Here is a 20959-nt window from a genome sequence, read left to right on the forward strand (position 1 = left end):
TGATTGCCCACGGTGCCCGCCCTTCCCGCCAGGATGAGAGACTGGCAGCGCCATACAACCCCAGCAGCTGAGTGCGTCATAAAACCCCTATGACACGCTTGTAATTTCAGGTAATAAGAATAGCGATGGCGGAGGTCGCACCTTTCGCAAAACCGAACGCTGTTTGCCACTGCAAGCAACGCTAGCGGGTGTGCGCCGAGCCCAACAATGCCCATTGTAAAATAACGTTCAAAGTTAATTCGCACAGTTTAAACAATTACACCGGGCGAAACCTGCTTACATCTTCGAGGCTGTCCTCTGCACAGATTAACAGTTACAGCAACACAGAAATTAAGGATTTTTCCCTACTCTTCAAGTTCCGCGACCAGATCCCAGCACCATTTCGCGGTGCTGTAAATGCCAACACGTTATTGTCATCGGTCTTAAAACCTCACAGGTTAAGTATACGCCCGGAACATCTCTAAAGCGTTCTGAAGTACTTCTTTCAAATGTGACACCATTTTCGCCCGCCTGTTGACGACGGCTCTGAGCGGCCAAGGGAGACTGCAACGCCTGGCGTCGATTTTTTACCAAGATATGCGAGCACGCTTGCTCAAAGCTACGTTACATAACTTGTGCCAATAATCGATTCTGACTGAATGTTGAACATATCCAGACAAACACGGCTTGGCAATGTTAGTACATATTGTGATGACTGTGAAATGAAAAACACCGGCGATTTATTTCATGCAGTCACTTAACACATGATTTTGCCAATATATCTACCGCAAACTTAACGTCGAATTGATCTCGCGGTAGCATTTGGCCTTCATTCCTTTTAGAGAGTGGAAATTTGCAATATATATATATGTATATATATATATATATATATATATGAAAATCGTGTCTTCAATAACGAATGAACCATATCCGGTGATTTTTTTTTTGGGGGGGGGACCTTTTACTGTCATGGGCCCTTTGTCAACCCTGTGCCCCCTCCCCCTTGGCAAAGCGCTGGCTGCGCCCCTGGTGTCATGTCATGCAATGTCGTGAAATATGCGATACCCTATTTTCCTTATCAAGTTTTGAGCATACAGAAATGCATTATGCACAAATGTCCTCGAACCTGTCAACACACGCAGATGTTTCCCGCCGCAGTGTTGCCATTCACGGCGATGTGGTGCGAGGCGTGGCTTTTCCACGAGATGAAATGCGTCGTCCGACGTGATATCAAACGTCTGTCAATTTAGCAGCAGATTGATATCCAATTGCCAGTTGGATATTGCGGGGTGTCTGGATTTCCTCCAAATTTGGTGTGCTGGGCCTTCTCAACACACTGATTCCGAAAATCATTGCTTTGGGGTGGAATTTTGCGTGTTGAGAAGGCCCTGCACACCAAATTTCAAGGCAATCGAGACGCCCGCAATATCACATTGGGATGTTACTTAGCGTATAACTCGAAAATTACGCAAAATTCCACTCCAAAGCCAATGATTTTCGGAATCAGCGTGTTGGGAAGGCCCTGCACACCAAATTTAGAGGCAATCGAGACGCCCCGCAATATCACATTGGGATATTACGCAGCGTATAACTCGAAAATTACGCAAAATTCCACGCCAAAGGCAGTGATTTTCGGAATCAGCGTGTTGGGAAGGCCCTGCACACGAAATTTGGAGGCAATCGAGACGCCCCGCAATATCACATTGGGATGTTACGCAGCGTATAACTAAAAAATTACGCAAAATTCCATCCCAAAAGCAGTGATTTTTGGAATCAGCGTGTTGAAAAGGCCCTGCACACCAAATTTCGAGGCAATCGAGACGCCCCAACGAGACACGAGACAGAGACGCCCCCCGTAATATCCAACTGGCAATTGGATATCAATCTGCTGCTAGATTGACAGACGTGTGATATCACCGCCACGGACGAGGCGTTGTCAAACAAGCCGCGGGGCGCCGCTCCTCGCCACGCAGCTAGGCGCCGGGCGGCGCCAGCGATGAATCACGTGTCGGGCGCCGAAACCTCCCCGGTGACGTCAGCTATGTGGGGCGACGACTTTCCGGAGCGGGAAAACCTCGGGAATCCCGGCCGCGTTGGCTCCGCTCGGCGTCCGGTTGCGTGAGGCCGGATTGGGCCAGGGGATGCAGTCCTACTCGCACCGTTCCTAGTGTTGCTGAACTCTCCCTGCCAATCAGGACTCAAACAATCAACCCAAGACAACTCCGCTGGCAGGCATGAGAGTGAAATGCATTTCGGTGGGCGTTATCACTCAGGTGTTATAGCTCCGACCATTTTGTCAGCAGACTTCCCTCGTCGTTTGTCCTAAAGCCGTAACATCAAATGACCCGAAGATCAGCGAAACATCCAGCTGCAACCTACTCTGATCGGATTTTTACATCTCTCGCATCTCTATCGGAGTCGAAAAAGCTGATGTCCTTGAATGAAAACGCATGTGCGGTCTATAAAGGTCTCACTAAGCTCGCCTCCCTTAGAAAAATCTTGGCTGCGCCCCTGTCATTAGTTATGCTATAGTGACATATTGCACCCAACGTTAGTAATTTTATGTCGAAGTTAGCGGGTAACCGAATGGATATGCACGGTCCACATGCTGAGATGAGTGCTCTCGGCGACATGACAACAGAATATGGATCTGCACTGATACGTTAGGTACTGCATTTATTAACGTTTGAGATGGCTGCAGTGTGAGCAGTGCGGAGGCAATGTGAATGACATGGGTTCTAGGTTTGTTATGCAACTCCCGCTTGCAGATTGTGATATCTCCGTCACGAATCCTGGTTACGCCTCTGGCTGCCACCCTGCCAAGTCTGCTAGCCGATCCCATGCTGTGGGCAGATTCATATCCAGGTTGCGAACGCTTTCTCGCTTTTGTGAGATCACTTCGGTCATCATGAACAACATGAAGAGTGATCGGTAACTTCGATAGCTTGCACCCACTACCCCTGCTTGAGCACGCCCCTGGCTCTTAGCTGCGCGCCAAGCCACACAGTTAGTTCCACTTTTGCCGTTTGATGGCGCGACGGTCGCCAGCCGTTGGCCTTGACAGATGCTACGTCACAGCGCCGGCGATTCGGCCAGGCACTGCGCGGCACGAGTAGCGGCCGGGTTGGGGCGGGAGGTGTTTGGTGGGCTGTGCTCATCCCCCGACAGCTGCCACGCTTGCGTCGCGCGCGATGATAGGGCTTGAGCCATGGTGCGGGGGTGCCCTGCTGGTGATCGTGTTCGCCGTGTACGCTGTCTTCCTCGGCGCCTGGGAGGCCACCTCTTTACTGTGCCTGTGCACTCTGTGTGTGCTGGCCGCGCGCTGGCTGCAGCGCGCCTTCTTGCGCCGGCAGCTGCAGCGAAAGCAGCCGCGGAGATTGGCGGCGCCCAACGGCTGCGACGACCGAGAGGCGCGCACGACGCTCGGGGTGGCCTGCCTGGCGGCGGCCGTGGTGCTCCTGCTGGTGGTAATCGAGCCGACCACGCTGGACTCGGCGCTGGCGCGCTGGTACCTGGCGCTGGTGGCGCCTCTGCTGGCTTTCGTGTTCCAGGCGGGCGGCACACCGCAGACTGAGATGGCCGAGGCGCTGCGAAAGACCCAGACCAGCTACAGCGAGGGTGCCGCCTGGCTCTTCTATCTCGGCTATCTGCAAATCATATTGGGCGGCGAAAATGGCAAACGCTTCGAGACCCGCATGGACGACTATATGCTGAGCCAGCAAATAGTCGGTGACAGTCGGCGGCGCACCTGTCGGAAGGCTGTGTTCATCCTGGTGCCCATGACGCCTGCTGCAATGCTGTCCGACTTAGATTACAGGGAGAACGACAGCACGGTCAGCAAAGAGAAGGTGAGAAGGGCATGATCTAAAAAACCGGCATATGACGCAGGCACGCAAGTTTCCCGAAACGGCTCGTCCTGTCGCCTTGATGCTTTCACCAATAAGCTCCGTGCAATGTGAGTCATGTGGAGGCAATAGTGAGACTTGACCTGGGGTCAAACACCGCGAAAACGCGAAGGGAAAATTTGTATGCAAATGCCGACAACAGACAACAACAATCCAAGATTCTCGCTTGCAGACTGCTTATAGCTGAAAATCGACCATACCAATAGCTGCCAAACCTTACCATTCAGTACGTCATTTACCGTAATCCGCTGTTGAACCTAGAGGTGTGGTGTCATTTATAATCATGTCTTTTCCTGTATGTTTGTTCCGAGAAAAATGTGCAGCTTGGTTAGGCTGGCCCGATAAGGTTTAATTTTTCCTTAGCGGAGGTGTTTATCGTGGCGATACCAAGCACAATTCAGCGCATGATTTTCGGCTAAGGAGAATTTGACCTCACAAGGCCGTCCTAACCAAAATGCACTTTTTCTTGGGAACACACATAAATGCGAAGGACATAATGATGAATGGTACCATACTTGCACCTTCAACAGGGAATTAGGGATAGATGGCGTACGGAATGGTAAGGTTTGGCAGCTATCGGCGTGATAGATTTTGAGTCATAAGTAGTCTGCAAGCAATCATTTTGGACTTTGTGATATTTGACGACTATTGACCTGACCTAGAGTCACCAAACTTGTAACTGCAGCAGGGAATCAGGTATGGGGCATCCAATGGTGAAGGTTTGGCAATGACCGGTTCGGTAGGTTCCGAGTTATAAGCTGTCTGCAAGCAAAAATTTTGGACTTTGTGAAATTTGACGACTTTTGGCCTGACCTAGGGCCACGAAATTGGGTACTTTACGAGGGAATCAGGTATGGGGCATCCAGTGGTGAAAGTTTCACAGTAATTCCAGCAGGCTCTGAGATCTGAGTCGTGTGCATTTGCATGCAAAACTTACCCTTCGCGTTTTCGAGGCGTTTTGACCCCGGATCAGGTCTCGATATTGCCTCCCCATGACTCACATCATGCATGGAATCGATTGGTGAAAGTTTCAAGGCGATCGGTCGAGCCGTTTCGGGAAACTTGCGCGCCTGCGTTATAGTGCCGGTTTTCTTAGACCCTTTTGGTGAGAGGTGGGTTCGTGAGCATGCTGTTTCCTTTGAACCTTCCCCTATTGGCTACCCACCCTGCAGTCGTGCCGCCGATATGAGCAGTCATGGAGGATGAACGAGGGACACGATATCAGGACAACTCAAAGACAGCTTTCAAAGGCAACTTTGTCTACCCAAGTTTCCGCCGGTTCCACGTTGAGATGCTGTGACGTTTTGGGCAATTAGGTCGTTCTAAACTTATGAACAGGTCCTGTACCACCAAGTGTAGATGGAGTCACGTAAAACGTGTCCGTTGATATCCGGGCGGGATTCAGTCAGCGGCCATCTGAAGAGCAGCGTGAAACATTGCATGCGTTCTTTTGCCGCGGCGCACATTCAGGAAGGAGGCGAATGCCCACTTGGCACACCAGCGATATCAAGTTGTCTGTAAGCCGCCGTCTCCTGTCGCGAGTTCACTATTTTGGTATGCTGCGCGTATGCATTCGCGCGCCCGAACCAGATGTGCGACTATCGGGTGTTCTGTGCAAACGTATGTCATGGCATGGCCAGTTTGTTCATCCCCAGTTGCCACCTTAAGGTGAACGTTTTGCGCCTTTCTCGGCGAAAACAAAATTTGTGGGTGTTTTCCTATTCCAAGTTGTCTCCTTAGTATGTTGAACTTCACGATGGCTACACTCACTCGAAACAGTTGATCGCCGGGAATATTTCTGCAGTTGCATTTTTATGCAACTTATCATTTACTTCGTCTTACTTAAAGGGAATGTTCCACGTTTGAAGATATTTAGGTCGACATCAGATATGATGGGAAAAGCTTACTTGTAACTGTTGATTGGCTTTCAAGGTTCAAAAACGACGCTAAGAGGCAAAATTTCAAAGTTTGTAAAAATGCGCCCCATTACGTCATTGTTTAATGGCCTCATGTAATGGTTCTGTGACGACAGCAAAACTTGGTAGCATCTGGCAGCCAGACCTAAAGAATACCTCGAAACACACGAAAGCTGACGCCAACTGGCCATTCTCGTCACGGGGCTGTGTCGAGTGGCGGATTAGTGTGTGGTTTGTTTGTGGATTTTTTGCATTGGTGCTGGCCGTAAGAAAAGCCTTGGTGGACTGTTTAACGTACGCAACGTAGCGATCGCCAGCTTTTATGACAGATTATTGATATAAAAGCCCGATATGCTGTGCTGCTGCTGTTGCTGTGCTGTTGATGATTTTGTCAATACTTTATTGCCCACCCATCGTTATCTGCAGTGCTGTTGTCCTAGCGTTGATATGTGATGTGCGCAGTAATTGCCTTCTTTATTCTTTGTTCTTGGAAATGCGGTGTCCTGCGAAAATTAAGAAATTTGTAACGTTACTATGAATTGATTGCCAAAGCATTGCTATTGCTATGATAAAGATGCTAAGGTTGGGCTACCAACAATTTTTTTCTTAGGTTTATTTATGCAATTAATGGTTACGCATGATGTAACCATTGTGGTCTAATGACATTCTTGCTGTTGATAGTCCTTCGGCATTATTAAATCAGTTGTTACCAGTCACTCATAACTTATGAGCTGCTGTCTCAGACTTGACAGAGAAGTCAACCAATGTGGTACATTGTATATGGCACGGGCCAACAGCCTCATTGTGGCACTACACCAGTGCTGTGCTGCGGCATGACGTAATGAACAACCATATGACTTGTACTGCAATCCATGCTGCTTTCATAATAAATTCCATCATGAAAAGGTGGGTCAAGCATGCACTCTAGTATTGACTTCCCATCTGACATACGACTGACCAAAAACACATGTTGCAATATACAAATCACTTTCAGCAAAGCAGACAACCACTAAGTGGCATTATTTTCTCAGCCCGTTTTCGGAATCCACAAAACGTAGGCGAGAAATATGTAAACACATCTTCAGCTACCATAGTCATGCAACATGCTGCAGCCATCAGGCTGCTTTAGTAAAAATAGTAGGAAAATTGTACACGTGGTGAAATGACACTGCAAACATGCTGACCTTGCACAAGGCTGGAAACCTGACAAGTGCATGTAGCTATGGTTGGATGGGCAAAATGCAGGGAAGTCATGAAGCTGCCGGCGCACACAAGGCTTATGATGAAAATATGATAAAGTGCTATCCAAGACGCCAACAGCAATACTTCTCCACCTTGTTCAGCACCCAGCATCTCATGCAAGTTGCAGTAACAATGACATTAATGACTCGCGAGCAATGCACGCCTGCATACACAATTTGTGCAGACAGTACAATGTCCATGAGTAATAATACAGCGCTATATTTTCAAAATTATTTAGGGAAAGACAATTGTGCAAAGCCATATAATGTGAGCTTATACTGAGCATGTGCATTAATGGCCTGTACGCACCAGCCCCTACTGCCAAAATGAGTTGTTGATATAATGACACACAATGGATGAATTACATGCTGTAGTACCTCAATAGGTTCAGAATGTTGGCAAGATCATAATGAACTACCAGCTCTCCTTTGTACACCCCTGCAACATAAATGCTATGCTTCTCGTAGTTTGCCAGCGTTCCTTTGTCATGTTCGAACACAAGCATAAAGGTAGAGGCAGGTATCAATATATCACATTTTATTGGGAGTCAGTAAACCTCAAGAATACCAAAACATTGTTTTCTCTGAGAAGTACAAACCTCGCACGCACACTCCCCATCACGTTAATATTAATACAAGCCACTGGCACACGCCACCAGTAACCACACACATTTCAAGCCCCGCATTCACTCTCTGTTGTCAAATAAGTGTCCTTTCACACTTGCACAGCTCGCGGAATCATCAAATTACAGGTTTTCTCGTAATTTCCGTGCAGATTTTCAGCCATAACACCGCATTTCACCGTGACCTCCCTTCAAAACCAAATTCCAACGGGGAGTCATGGCAATGCGGCTCAAGAGGTTTCTTCAAGAAGAAAAAGCACTCAGTGGATTAACAGACTTGCCGGCGCGCCTTTTTTATAACTTTCGAGAAAGTGTCCGTTTTTTGGGTGCCGTACTTTTTTACAGACAGTGGCGTTTTTTCATAACGTTGACCTGTGGCCTAGAAATAAGGAAAAATGACCCGTTCACGACAAGTGCCGCACAACCCGAAGTGCTCACGCTTACGTTCATGACACGCATTCAGCAGCGAAATCTTGCTGACAGCCAATCATCTTCCGCGCGTTGTATCATACGTGCCACATCATCCGCTTTTGCGAATGTTCCAGCGGCCTTGCTGTTTTGACCAAAAACAGAAAACAGCTTGTGGTATGGCCGCGATCGCATGACGTTTCTATGACGTCATTAATGCCGAGGCAACTTTGAAATAGGCTCCAAATAAACCTTTTCGCACTTTTGCGGGCGTGTAACTCATGAACCGGATCGCTTTGGGTCTTAAAAAGAACATGACCGTGAACTGCATCAAAAGGCCCCCAAGATGGCTATCTCAGTTCAAAACGTCTTACAAATGTGGAAAATTCCCTTTAACAACACAATTAAAACCGTCCTTCACATTGTTTTCATTTGCTATCGCCTCTCAGAAAAAGGTGATGGCCTGGATGAGCTGTACCAGTCTTGGCGTAGCTCGTGAGCTGCCCAGGTGTGTTACATTAGACTGACCGCGCCACCCAATGCCACGTGTTTTCAAGTCATCTGATAAAGCTGCCACTTTTTATTATTTCCGACCAGCAGCCTCGCCGCGCTGCATACAGTTGAAAACCCGCCTTGTCTCGCTGGATCATATGCTTGACCTTGTCAGACCTGGAGGCATTATTCTACCAAGTGCGCTAACAACTGCATACTACAGAAATGTATTTCAGATGATGCGAAAAATAAACCGCTAGAAAAGCATTCAAATAAATATACTTTTAGTTGGACCATTCACACCTGAAAGGCAATGAAGAGGTGTACAATTTTTCCTTCAAATGCTTGCAAAGGCCTTTTCATTATCGTGAGCATTATTTTCGTAGGAAGCTTTTGTAACTGTCAGTGAGACTGGTATCTCCGTACCCAGGTGAGAAGGCAAAGAGTCAGTTAGCTGAACAGGGAGTGTAGGACGATGTTAAAAGGTGTTCAATCCTGGTCGGAGGGCGCAGGTTGTCATTTCTGGAGTGGACATGTGGAAAAAAGTGGGTGTGGCCCGAGATCAAAGCCTGCATTATCGTGCTCTGAATGGGGCAAATTATCGTTCTCATAAGAACTGTGGCTGCAAATTTTGCAACCGAATGATGTTGCGCTTTCGATGCTAAGCACATTTTAAATATTAAATAGCGACCACATACGCTTGTGTGGGCCCTGACACCGCATAAAATTAACCCACGTCGTTGTTATGCATTGAAGCATAAATAGCAAATGCCTTCCCTCTTCCCACTCCCCGGGAACCGGCCTATAAAAGTACGCAAGGCGACGCCGTGACGTGGGCAGGACATATTGCGTCAATTTGAATTTTCAGGACCGTGTAACATGTCGCAGAATATATCTTAAATGCATTGCCTGCGCCACATCTGAAGTATGACAATTTTCGTTGATTGGCAACCATGACAGCAAATATTTGCATGTTTTCGTCTATTTTCTTCAGTAACGTCATCAAAAAGATATTTGGTCTCGGTTATGGTATTTTCTGTGGTCATGCATCTTAATTGTGCTTAAAGGGAGTATTCCACATTTGTTTGACTCGTTGACCATCTGACTCTCTACCATGAGGATAGGAATGTCCTGCTCTGTGCACAAGGCGTAAAAATGGTTCTGACAGCTCCTGCGAGATCGAGGGGACTGCCTCCAAGCTAAGATTTTATGTCCGAACCGTTATACACAGTGTCATCAAAACGTTTGATGCAGGGATGTAGCAATGTGCCAAATTAAGCAGATAAATAACATTTTTTACACTTTGGAATTATGTGGCAAACGGTGCAATTGGAGTGCGGTAGTGCGGCATTGTGCAATCAGAAACGTGGCAGTATTGAAGGGAAAGAGACTTCTTTACCTTTGAAGTTGGTTTGCAAGCACCTGACTTTTCGAACCCTTTTCGACGCATTACTAGAGTATGCGTATTATCTTAACTCAAACAGATGGGCACAAAACGATCGCTGGAGTCGAAGCACTCCTAAATCAAAGTATTACCATCATCACCATTATCGGTGTAGCCGCCTGAAGCCTCCGTATTGAGTGTCAATGCGCGGGTAGACCTCTGGTATCTTGTATTGGTGCCAAGAGGAAATGGCACACTTTCTGGAAAGCATTTCACCGAAATAAAGATGCAGGCAAAAACATCCCGCAATGAAAACGAACGCCATCATACAAACTCGACGCGTAGACGCGACGCTTATCTATCCAATCGATTAATGAATGTTTCACTTTTGAAGATATTGAAGCAAACATCAGACATGATGAAACAGGCGCACTTATACAAGCTCACTATTGGTATGCTTTTTAAGTGGAGAAGACTACGCGAGAGAGCACAATTTTCTTTTAAGTAAAAATGTTCCTCAATGGTCATGGTTTAGTTACGTCATCGTACCTTGCACGCCATTGATTGAGAGCCAGTTGACGGCAGTTATGTTTAGATATGGTCACAAACGCCAGATATGAACGCGTAGACAGTTATCTTTTTATTGGCCTTGATCGCCGCATGGCTTATAACTGGCAAGATTTGAATGACATTATTGTGACGTCATGAATGCCAAGGTGACTGAAATGCTCTCCCCGGCATACATTTCCCCATTTCCGCTGATTCCACTTGTATACCTGGTTATGAAAAGACGTGTTGACTACGACCGGTTTTTTCGGAGTCAGAATTTTGAGGATGAAGGTTATTAGTGTAAAATGAAAGCTCGTGGTCCATTTAGTTTGTGTGCCAAGTGTCAAGTTTTTCTGTCCTTGTTTAGCGCTTTTCAGAACAAGTGTCAATTTGTGTGCATTTGTTCAAGCTGGTTTTGGAGCTATCTCAAAAATGATGAAAGTGAGAAAATCCCAAACCACACAGTCGTATGGCGTATCATATTCCGCGTCTAATGACGTATACTACAGTGAGATTGTACAACTTGGAAAAGGGATCATTGTTGGTCTTCGAAATAGTTTATGCTTATATCTCCTCAACCAGTTAAGAAAGGAGGCTGGTTCCACTTGCCAACGACGCACAATTAGTATTATCATTTTTGTTCGACCATTGTCGTTTAACTGATAATGAACAATATTTGGACTATGAGCACTTTTTTTCGGCAAAGTCAAAATTTTGACCATGAATTTGTTGGTGGAAAATGAAAGCCCGTAGTCCATTTAGTGTGTGTACCAAGCGGTAAGTTTTATTTATCCGCGTTTAACACTTTTGGAACAAGGGCTTATTTGTGCAGAATTTTTCAAGTTTATGAAAAACTCAAAAATTATGAAAGCGAAAAAAGTTCAAATTACGCCGTCGTATGGGCAGTGCAATTCCGCGTCTAATAATTGAAAAGAAAATAAGATTCGACTTATTTGAAAATGGACCATTTTTGTCTGCGAAATGATATAAGCTTATATCTTCCGCACCAAGTATGATAGAAAACTGATTCCACTCGCTACTCCACATTTCTTCCACCGATCAATTGGGACGCGCTACACAGCTGAAATGACATCAATGACACAGAACCCACGTTATAAAGATTCGGGCTGCAGCCATGAACCGTCATTGCTCTGGCGATATAGAAGGATTCGGCGACCCGATCGTCCGCGGCTAACCGACAGCTCATAGCTGAGAGAGGCCATGGCGGCGGATAACGCGACATCTCGGCCTGAAGCGACCTCCGCACGCCCGACACCAGAGCCAACTACTGCCGTTGGCGAAACCCTGTCAAGAGTCTGCTGGTGAGAGTGCGCCACGACTTCCTTCGAACAGCAGTTCCTTGGGCCTGGCTGATGCGACTTCTGGAAGCAGCTCAAGCGCATCTATATGACACGAGCTGCTCCAGTGTCTGCTCCGCCCCCAAACAGATGCCGCCGATCTTCGCAACAGATTTGACTCCTTCAACAGTTTTTTTTTTGCTTCAGTCGGCTCCGACATTGCTGGGGGGTGACGGAATAGTCCAGCATTGGGCCTCCAATCGTCGTAGCGGAAAAGTATGTCCGAACACTCCGCGGGAGCTGGGCCGCACCTTCAGAGCTATGGACGCGTCAGGTGCGGTCGGCATCGACGGTGTCCGGAGCGTGGTGAAACGTTGTTTGGCTGTTTCTCGCACCCCACATACTGCGACTCGTCAACACATCCATTGCGGCATCTGTGTTCCCAGAGTCGTGGAAGGTGGTTACTGCTGTGGTGATATGGTGATACGAACACCTCATCTAATTTTCGGCCCATGTCCTTGCTTGCTTGCAACCCCGGCGTGGGTTTCACTGCCTGTTGCCCTTCCCTTGGCCCAAAATCGGCCCACCAACGTCGAACGGGGCGGCGGTCAGCCCAGTACTCAGCTCCTCAGGCTTGTGAGATGGGCCCGGCAGGACAGGTAGCTCAAAGGTTCAGGCTCAAAGTGCAACCGATCAGCGGCGACCAATGGCGCGCGGAGGCCGCCTGAGAGTCAGAAATCTGGTAGCGTGAATCGATATTTACACCCTGCGCGCTTTACTGGGCGAATTTTGGAACGTTGACACCGTGTTCTACATCTCTCGCCAGTTTTGTTTCAGATCGGCAGACAGTAACTCCTCAGTCTCAGAGAGAATGTTGCACGAGCGGAGCGATGTGGGCAGGCTTCGGCCTGCATGTCAGCTGTTCGAACACCGCCGCAGGCACATCTGTCTTCATCTCTCGTGACGCTGTCTGGAGAGGCAGATGGCAACTTACCGCGAACCGTGTGGGGGGTGCACATAGAACGTGAGGATTTCGTTCATGAGCGGAGGTGTGGAGCAGCGAGATAATATTTGTTTTGCAAAGGGAAAAGCTCTTGCGCCATGTTTTTCTGCATTGGGAGATTAATAGTGCTGCCCAGGGGTCTTGCCTGTGCAGGGCATGCACATCCGGTCTGCTTGTGTCGTTTGCCACCAATCGACGTCGGGGGTCCTCAATGCGTCAAACCCGGCCCACTGTGCTCAGTTGTCCTCGCCTCTGGCCTCGCACCGGTCATGAGAGGCGAGCACAGGCGCGCACTGCAGGCATGAGGCGCACGGCTGCGCTGCGACTGAGATGGAGTCACTGAATGAGACTGTGTTGAGACCACGTTTATAATCCGAACATTGGTCTGTTATTGATGTGATGGCACAGCCCGTGACCATTCGTTTACACGATGTCGAATGTGTTACGTTCTACGAAGCTTACTGTCGCTCCCACATACTTCCGAGATCGGAACGTTCTCCGGCACTCAGCTGTCGACTTCATGCACGGCGATATCAACAGCCTTGATCCGGCAAGCGCTTTTGTACCGCCGCGGTCCTCATGTGTCTATGATGCATGGCTTATATGAAACAAGCGGTAGGAATATTTATTTTGCACGTGGAGTAATTTGCAAGATGTAGGAAAATTGTCACTGTTCATCGTGCTATAAGTTTTGTGCTACAAGTATCTCACTTCGTTTCATCAAGGAGGCAACCCAGTGACGAATACCACTCGATCTTGCGGCGTCTCTTGGCCAAGGAACAAAAAAACTGACCTCGCGTCTCTCATTGGCAAACGCCGAGACGGTGCACGTGCCTCTTCACAGCCCAGCCGCCTCGGGCCAGGCCTTACAAACGGCGAGAAGAGCTCGGACGGCGTCAGTGCGACGTGGCCACGGCCGTCAGCCATCCCATAATTCGGAATTTCGCGGCTGCCTCGTCACGCGCCGCCGCCGCTGACCAAGGCTCAGCGCTCGCGACCTTGAGCTGTTCGAGCTAGCAAATGGCTGGTTCGCTCAGAACCCTACACTTGAGGTCAAAACACCAAGTGCTTCGCTCATGCTGTGCGCGAGGCGATGCGTGACGTCATTAAGAATCACTCGGTCGGCGGCCAGCAACGGATAACGGATAGACAGCTGGGATGTCAGCCGCCAGACGCAGTGCGCTACGCCCCGCGATTTCAACGGACACACTATCGTGCCGCGTGGCGCATGCTGCTCATACGTTGAGCATCATCACGACCATCTTCGTTGCGGCTACCGCCACCGTTAATGCCGCCGTCGCCGCCGATGGCACGGCAGTCGCCATCGCTGCCGTTGAGACCGCTGCCGTCACTCTGCGGGACCGTTACGGATGGTGGAAGAGACCGGAGGCACCGGGGATGTCCCAACACATGCGCCCGCTGTTAGGGGGGAGGGGGAGGGGGCGTACCAGGCAGTCTCACCGCCTGCCGGCGACGGTGCCCACCGCGGACGGCTGGCGCTTGGCAGTTGCACCACGGAGAAACCTGGGGAGGACGTAGACCGGCTGTACATGGACACAGGATATGCCCAGGGGCGCGGATGCGAGGAGGGGGAAGGGGAGGGAGCTGAGCCCGTTCAACTATCTGGGTGCTAGGCTACCCGTGCGAAATTGCCACTTGCAATACTGGACTTCGTCCAGAGCTGGTACCGGAAGTGTTCGCTGAGCGAAGTATCGTTTTGTGCTCGTGTTTTGGACCTTTCTTGTGGTTGACCTACGCATTTATTCCAGGGTTTAAGGTGTTTTCTTGTATTAAATTACAGGTTTTATTTCCGTAATAATTAGCAAGTGAAGAAACCATGCCCTACTTCTAACTTATGTATTACAGAACGTGTTCCGTGATTGAAGCTTGCACACCTTGTAGCATCCTTTGAGAGCCTTCGACGCTTTCTGTGTTCGGAAATCGCGCTCACGGACGCCGGATTTAAATGGCTGGACAATATTATTCCTTCTGGCCTTGGAACGTTGCCCGGCCTGTGGGGTGGCAAGTTTTGAATGGCGTTGATGTGCCATGCATGTTTGGCAACAGTTATGGTTGCGTGAGAAGTTTTTAGTCGTCGTTGCGGGTGTTGATCTGTTTTGTTTTGTTTTTGTTGTTTTTGTTTGTGCTTAGTAATCAAGGGCGTACTGCAATTTTAACAGTTTGCGAGAGAAAGTAATAGCACACGTAATCCATCGAAATGGGAAGCAGTTTGTATGTTAAGAATCTTTCACGCTTATGATGATGAACACCGCATATATTTTGGCTGCCCTAACTTTATGGACACCGGTTGAAGTACGGCATATGCCGTAAGCACTTCATCGTTTATGCATGTCAGTTTTGTTACCTATTCCTTATCTTCCCCATATTTTGCAGAAATCTCGCTTCATAGTTGCCTGTGATAAGTTGTCTGCAATGTGCAATTTTGTATGGCAGGCTATTGAGAGTTGATTGATTTAGGAGAGATTTACTATTTGGAAACCCAAACCTGCGCACGCTCACCGCCACGCATGATTTTATCCCCATCTGCCGGCAGAAACTGCTTGGGATCACGGTCAAGGGACGTCCGTACGGCGAAACCCAGGTGTATCAAGTTGAGTACGACGGCCGCGTGTACCGCGTGGCCATGGAGGTGGCCTCGCCCACGTGCACGGCTCTGCGCACTGTCGACGATTCCAAGGTGGACTTTGGCGCCAGTGACTACGAGGAGTTCGCCGCACGCTTCCTGGGCGCGCTCCAGGACATCCTGGAGCAGAAGCCGACCGTCGGGGCGCAGGTGGAGCTCATGCCCATCTATGACTCGCGCAAGTTCGGCCGCGCAGTGGTCGAACACTTCCTAAAGATGAACGAGGCGGAGGTGGCGCCGGCGGACTGCAGCGCCGGGCGGCGGCCACCAGTGGGCAGGGGGCTCCGGCCGCTTGCCCGAGCAGAGTTCGGAGCTCGAGTTTGGTGCCGCCAACAACCTGGCAACGGGTGGCCTCTCGGCGCTGCGCTGACGTTGGGGCGGGAAGGAGCGCTGTGCTGAGTCTAATGACGCGACGCAACGCTGTGCCGGGTCTAATGACGCGACGGAGCGCTGCGCCGGGTCCACGGGGCGGGACGAAGGGCTGTGCTGGGCCCACCGACGGGACGAGGCGCGGTGCTGGACCCGCCAACGGGGCGACGTGCCTGCGCCGGGTCCGCGGGACGGAGCGCTGCCCCCGTGGACAGCGGGCCGCAGGCGGGGTGCCCTGGTGACTGCTGACTAACCGGCGGGATGATGCATTGAGGCCGCCGGTGAAACTGGGTGCTATGCGGCAGCTTCCCGGTGGGAGTCTGCGCTGTCCTGGAGGCGTTTGGGTTAGCCTGCGCCGTCCTGGAGGCGTTTGGGTTAGCCTGCGCCGTCCTGGAGGCGTTTGGGTTAGGACAAGTTTGGTGGATCTTTAACTGTGCTAATACCATGCTCCGAGAACCAGGCATTAGAGCCGCGACAGTTCCCTTGATCGAAGCGCCGGTGTGACATGCGTGCGTGAGCAGAGCGTAGCCAGAGAGGCGCTGGCCTTGTCAAGGACCTCGTTTGAGCTCATCATTCGTTCAGGGAACGCGGTATCCATACCTGATCGGGCCAGAGATGTGCCAGTTAATCACATGTGACACGTGATTTTCTCGTCTCAGGGACCACTTGATGGGATAGCGATGCGGCTGCGTTCCAGATATGCACTCATGCTTTCGATCAGTTGCTACGTTTAAGGGACTGTCCTTTTGGTGCTGAGATGTGCTTTCATGTTTGTCCAGTTGCCTCGAGCCGTCGTTTAGGTTCAAAACATACCAGATATGAATAACTGGGTGATATGTAGTTCTTACGGTAATATAGAAAGTTAACGTTGTATTCTGTTATTTCCTCGCCCACGACACTATGCGCTCATTGCATATGTCGTTTAGGTCGGCTACAGCCAGCAACCGCCGACCGCACTCCTGACTCCTTTGTTTTTGTTTTTCTTGGCGTGGCCGTCCACGAAGCAAAGTTCGGCGCGTCGCTGAACAGCCAAATGACGAAATTGAACACGAGACCAATGGAGGGCGCCCGTTCGCTGCCGCCGAACAGCAGGAAACGCTGTTCGTTCAGCTTTTCGGCGCCGGGAGTTTTCGGTGCTGGACCTTGGCGTCGAATCGCGGACGAGCTGGACAAGGCGAACTTTTCGTTCGTTCGGTGGGAAATAGCAAGAGGACAAGAGGCGATGAAGTATGTTGTCCTCTTGATCGAACAATTCATTTGATTTTTTAGCTTGTTTACATTTTACTAATTCTCGGGCATCCTAACGTTTACATTTCTACTTGTTTTGAATTCAAACAACCACCCAATGACATACACACCGCCCTGGGCCGTGACGACGTCACCTACCGCCGCGGGCGCCGCCCCGTGGACCACCACGGTAGCCACCGCAGAGCAGCATACACCGTCCGCCGGTCGCGCGAGCGCGCGAGCTGGCCAGCTGTAGACTGCGCCAGGCGGCAGGGCGAACCAGTCAGCCACACTACAAGCCGGCAAGCAGCCCGGCCCCACAGCGCCCTCTGAGGGGCAGAGCCAGACGGCCACGGCGGAGAATCGTCGCCGGTAATGACGGCATGCAGAACGATGGCATGCACGCTAACATACTTCCTCATGCGCATACGCAATCGAATGCCAATGGCAATGTGCCCGGTACTGACGGTAGTTTAGTCGCTAACTGCTTCTTCCACACGATGTAAGTGACCCTCCGCTAACGTGCTGCTCAACCAGGTGAGTGCACAGCCAGTCTCTCCAAGATCACGGACCACGTCTAGTTGTAAGTGCGGATTGCGTTGGTGCTCACAGCCACATGTCTCTCCACATCGGAATACCTTTGAATAAACTCAAAGAGACCTCGGCTATATATGACTCATACGATGCATTACGATACTGTCATATGTACTGCTTGCCCAATAGCAAGCGCAGTCGAATAACCGACACAGTAAGCGTTCCGACCGAATCAACAGGATTGTAAAGGCTAGTGATAACGTTAGGTATAGTGAGCTGTCTGTGGAGTCGTAATCGCGTGCCCAGATCAGTCCAGAAAGTTAGCGACCCAGGGCAGAACCCGAACACATGTGGTATGTCTTCGTTATGGCTCTGGCAGCGCGGACACTGGTTCGTCTCTGATCCAGTAGAGCTGTGACATTCAGTTCGTTGGTATAATCCTGTGAATGATCCTAAATTGCAGCCATCTGTTGTGTCGCACAGAACTTTGTATTTTTTGTCCACTGTTCTTGCCCCGTAGGTCCAAGCCTAAGTTCCCATTTCGTCTGAGCCTTGTCCAGTATGGAAACATGAGCCGAGGATAGGAGCGCACTATATCCTCACTTCGCTGTTCCCACGTACTTGCTAATCTGCTCATAAGCGCATGACAGGACTGCACTGGTGGGCTTTCCTGAGCAAGCACTTCCTTCCAAGAGCGGGCTATGGCATCCAGTATAGACCGCCATGTTAGAAAATGCCCATATCCGAATTGGATTTGCAATTGGTCTGCGTTAAGGAGCCTTCGGTCCTGGTGATTGGGAAGGTCGCCTATTTGAACTACTGAACGGTGGATCAGTTGGTGCCTGTTCAATGATACATTCTGTTCCAGCCTCATATCAGTGTTATTCCATATTCCATATTTATTCCATGACATTATGTGACATAGTTATTCCATATTCCATATTTAGTGTTACAGTCACGATTAAGGAACTTCTTTATCCAGGCCATTTTAAAATTGTCTGCCTGTACTGGTGGATCGGGCACCTTCAGTCCACCCACGAAAAGATGGGTTTTCATCATCGACCGGTTAATCCTATCTCGAGATTGGTTTCAACTGAACTGGTATATTATTGTTTCTGTCTTTTCTAAGGACGCACAATTTGGCTTTTCTAAAACAGTCATTAAATATGCAAGTTGCGAGAGAGCCTCTGACTTTATCACTTGCACCTTCCCGCATGCAGTCAAGCCACATCGTAGGCATGGGTTAAGTTTGACTGTCAATCTTCTAGTTTTTGCCGGACAGATAATATTTCCCAGGTCTTCGCACGTCAAGGTAAGTTTTACTCCAAGGTGTAAGTGTGTAAGTTTTACTGAGTTACGCTCGCTCGATATTTCAGTCTCTGGGCAAATGGCATCTACTCGGTTTCGGTGCTGACCTATCCAGACCCCTCGCGTCTTTTGTCTGTTCGGGGACAGGCGCGATACAGCTCGAGAAGCATGCAGACATCTAAAACATGTCCTGAAGGACCGATCGGAACCATCCATAATGATGCTGCTTCATCGGCACACCTTATCGGCATATATTGGGCTAAAATCTTTATTTCTGTGCTACCGATGGCAAACCCGTCAATGTCGCTACAGCGCCGGAGTTTATGTGCCAGAGGCTCAATTGAAATCAGGAAAAGTACCCAGCCGAGTGGACATACTCGACGAAGGCTTTTTTTACGCCGTTACCCAAGAACAGGTAACCAGGAGTGCCCCTCCCTCAATCCCAACGACGCAATAAACCGTACGTTAACACCAGACAACATAAAATCAAGTCGCGGCACTCCCAGCTGGGAAGATGAAACAAACGTTAAAAAAAAAACAGGCGAAGAGGTGGAGCAGACCCGAAGGAATTGTGTTATGTGATAGGTAGGGAAAAATCATAGATGAAAAGGCTTAAAGTAGTCACTAGCCAAAGTCAGCTAATGACAGCCCGCTATAACCGCCCAATAATCTACAACCATTCAATTCACTGTGTTAGTAAGGGCTATGCAGTCACACAAGTCGGAGGGGGCAATTACCTGGTCATTTTTGTGCTGGGTTTTGAGCTGGATGTCCAGGGAGTCTACCCAGCTAAGCAGAGCTTGTTGCGGGGAGAACTCCCGGAGCCAGCGCCGTGAATTTGGGTATATGTGCATGACTTTATATCAGAGATTGATTATGAAACATGAAGGAGGCCAAATATGAGGTGCGTTGGATATGTACGGCACAAGGATGGCAATGTCTTCAAATATGTTGGTTACGTTAATATGTGTTTACGAAATGCTTGCGGATGATGTTCTTAACGATGGTTTTTGACATAGGGATATCAGCTATTCTTGGAAAATATGAAACCATAATGTAGTTCCACAGCTTAGGGCCAAGGCAAGATGCTGTAAATAGTCTATAATTACGATAAGAGAAAGGTTGGTCTAAATGCTTTGCTCGCCTTATATCCATGTCATTGGGTTCGTAGATATTGTAAATTAAATCGAATGCTGTAGGGAGCTGTAAAGTTAAATATTTGTGCACCACAAGTAACATCTGAGATTTAGCAATATCCGATAGTTTCAAAATTTTATATCGTTTAAAGATTGGCTGTGAGCTTTGTGGAGGATACACATTTTCTATAAGACGCACAGCCCTTTTTTGCAAAGTTACCAACTGATCTAGTTGAGAAGCATAATTTATGCCCCAAACCAAGCAGCAGTAATTTAGATAAGGGAGAATCAAAGTATTATAGAGTAGATGTGACGTTGTTTTATCATTAAAGTACCTAACCCTACTTATTGTTCCAATATTTTTACTTACTATGCTTGCAACAAAATTAGTGTGGCTTGTAAACTTAAGAGATTTGTCAATGATTACACCAAGGTATTTAATTTCTTTTTTCTCTTCAATAGGTGAATTATTAATTTGCACATTAAGTCGGAAATGCGAAGAAAGGGTTGAAAGGTCTTCCGGCAGATGGAGCGTAGTGCGACAGTATTCGCGACATCAAATCCCTCCATTGACCCTCGGCCAGTCGATGCTGGCTGAGTTGCCAAGTTGAGTGGCTGAGTTGCCGCCGGCCGAACACACCCTCGGTCTGGACGGGCTGCAGATCCCGAGTATTCCGCGGGAGCTGGCACAACTGGCGCAGTGGGCGAGCGATCCCCGAGGACGGTTAGTTAGCTGCTGAGCATGCGACGTCATCCGCCAAAAATAGATGCGTATGCTCGCGTCCCCGTGGTCTAGAAATCGTGACCTTGATCCAGATCCGTGATCCGTTAATCCAGACCTTAGAATGGCAAAAGCTCCGTCAGAGAAAAAACGCACACCGCGGGATGCTTGGCTGTTGAGAAACCGAACAGTGCGCAGCTTTTTCCACCGCTATATTTGTTA

The 20959-nt window shown here is 49.0% G+C and overlaps 1 protein-coding gene across 1 annotated transcript; it reads left to right on the top strand.

Moving 5' to 3' along the window:
* The first annotated feature begins 3094 nt into the window (after positions 1 to 3094).
* Positions 3095 to 19351, top strand: LOC119107089 (stimulator of interferon genes protein). Its single transcript, XM_037230448.1, has 2 exons — positions 3095 to 3827; positions 15353 to 19351. Exons 1-2 carry the CDS (start codon positions 3171 to 3173, stop codon positions 15839 to 15841), a joined length of 1146 nt encoding a protein of 381 aa, XP_037086343.1. The 5' UTR covers positions 3095 to 3170; the 3' UTR covers positions 15842 to 19351.
* Positions 19352 to 20959: the final 1608 nt, after the last annotated feature.

This window comes from Pollicipes pollicipes, unplaced genomic scaffold (genome assembly GCF_011947565.3).
Source record: "Pollicipes pollicipes isolate AB1234 unplaced genomic scaffold, Ppol_2.1 Scaffold_6686;HRSCAF=7923_pilon_pilon_pilon, whole genome shotgun sequence".
NCBI lineage: Eukaryota > Metazoa > Arthropoda > Thecostraca > Pollicipedomorpha > Pollicipedidae > Pollicipes > Pollicipes pollicipes.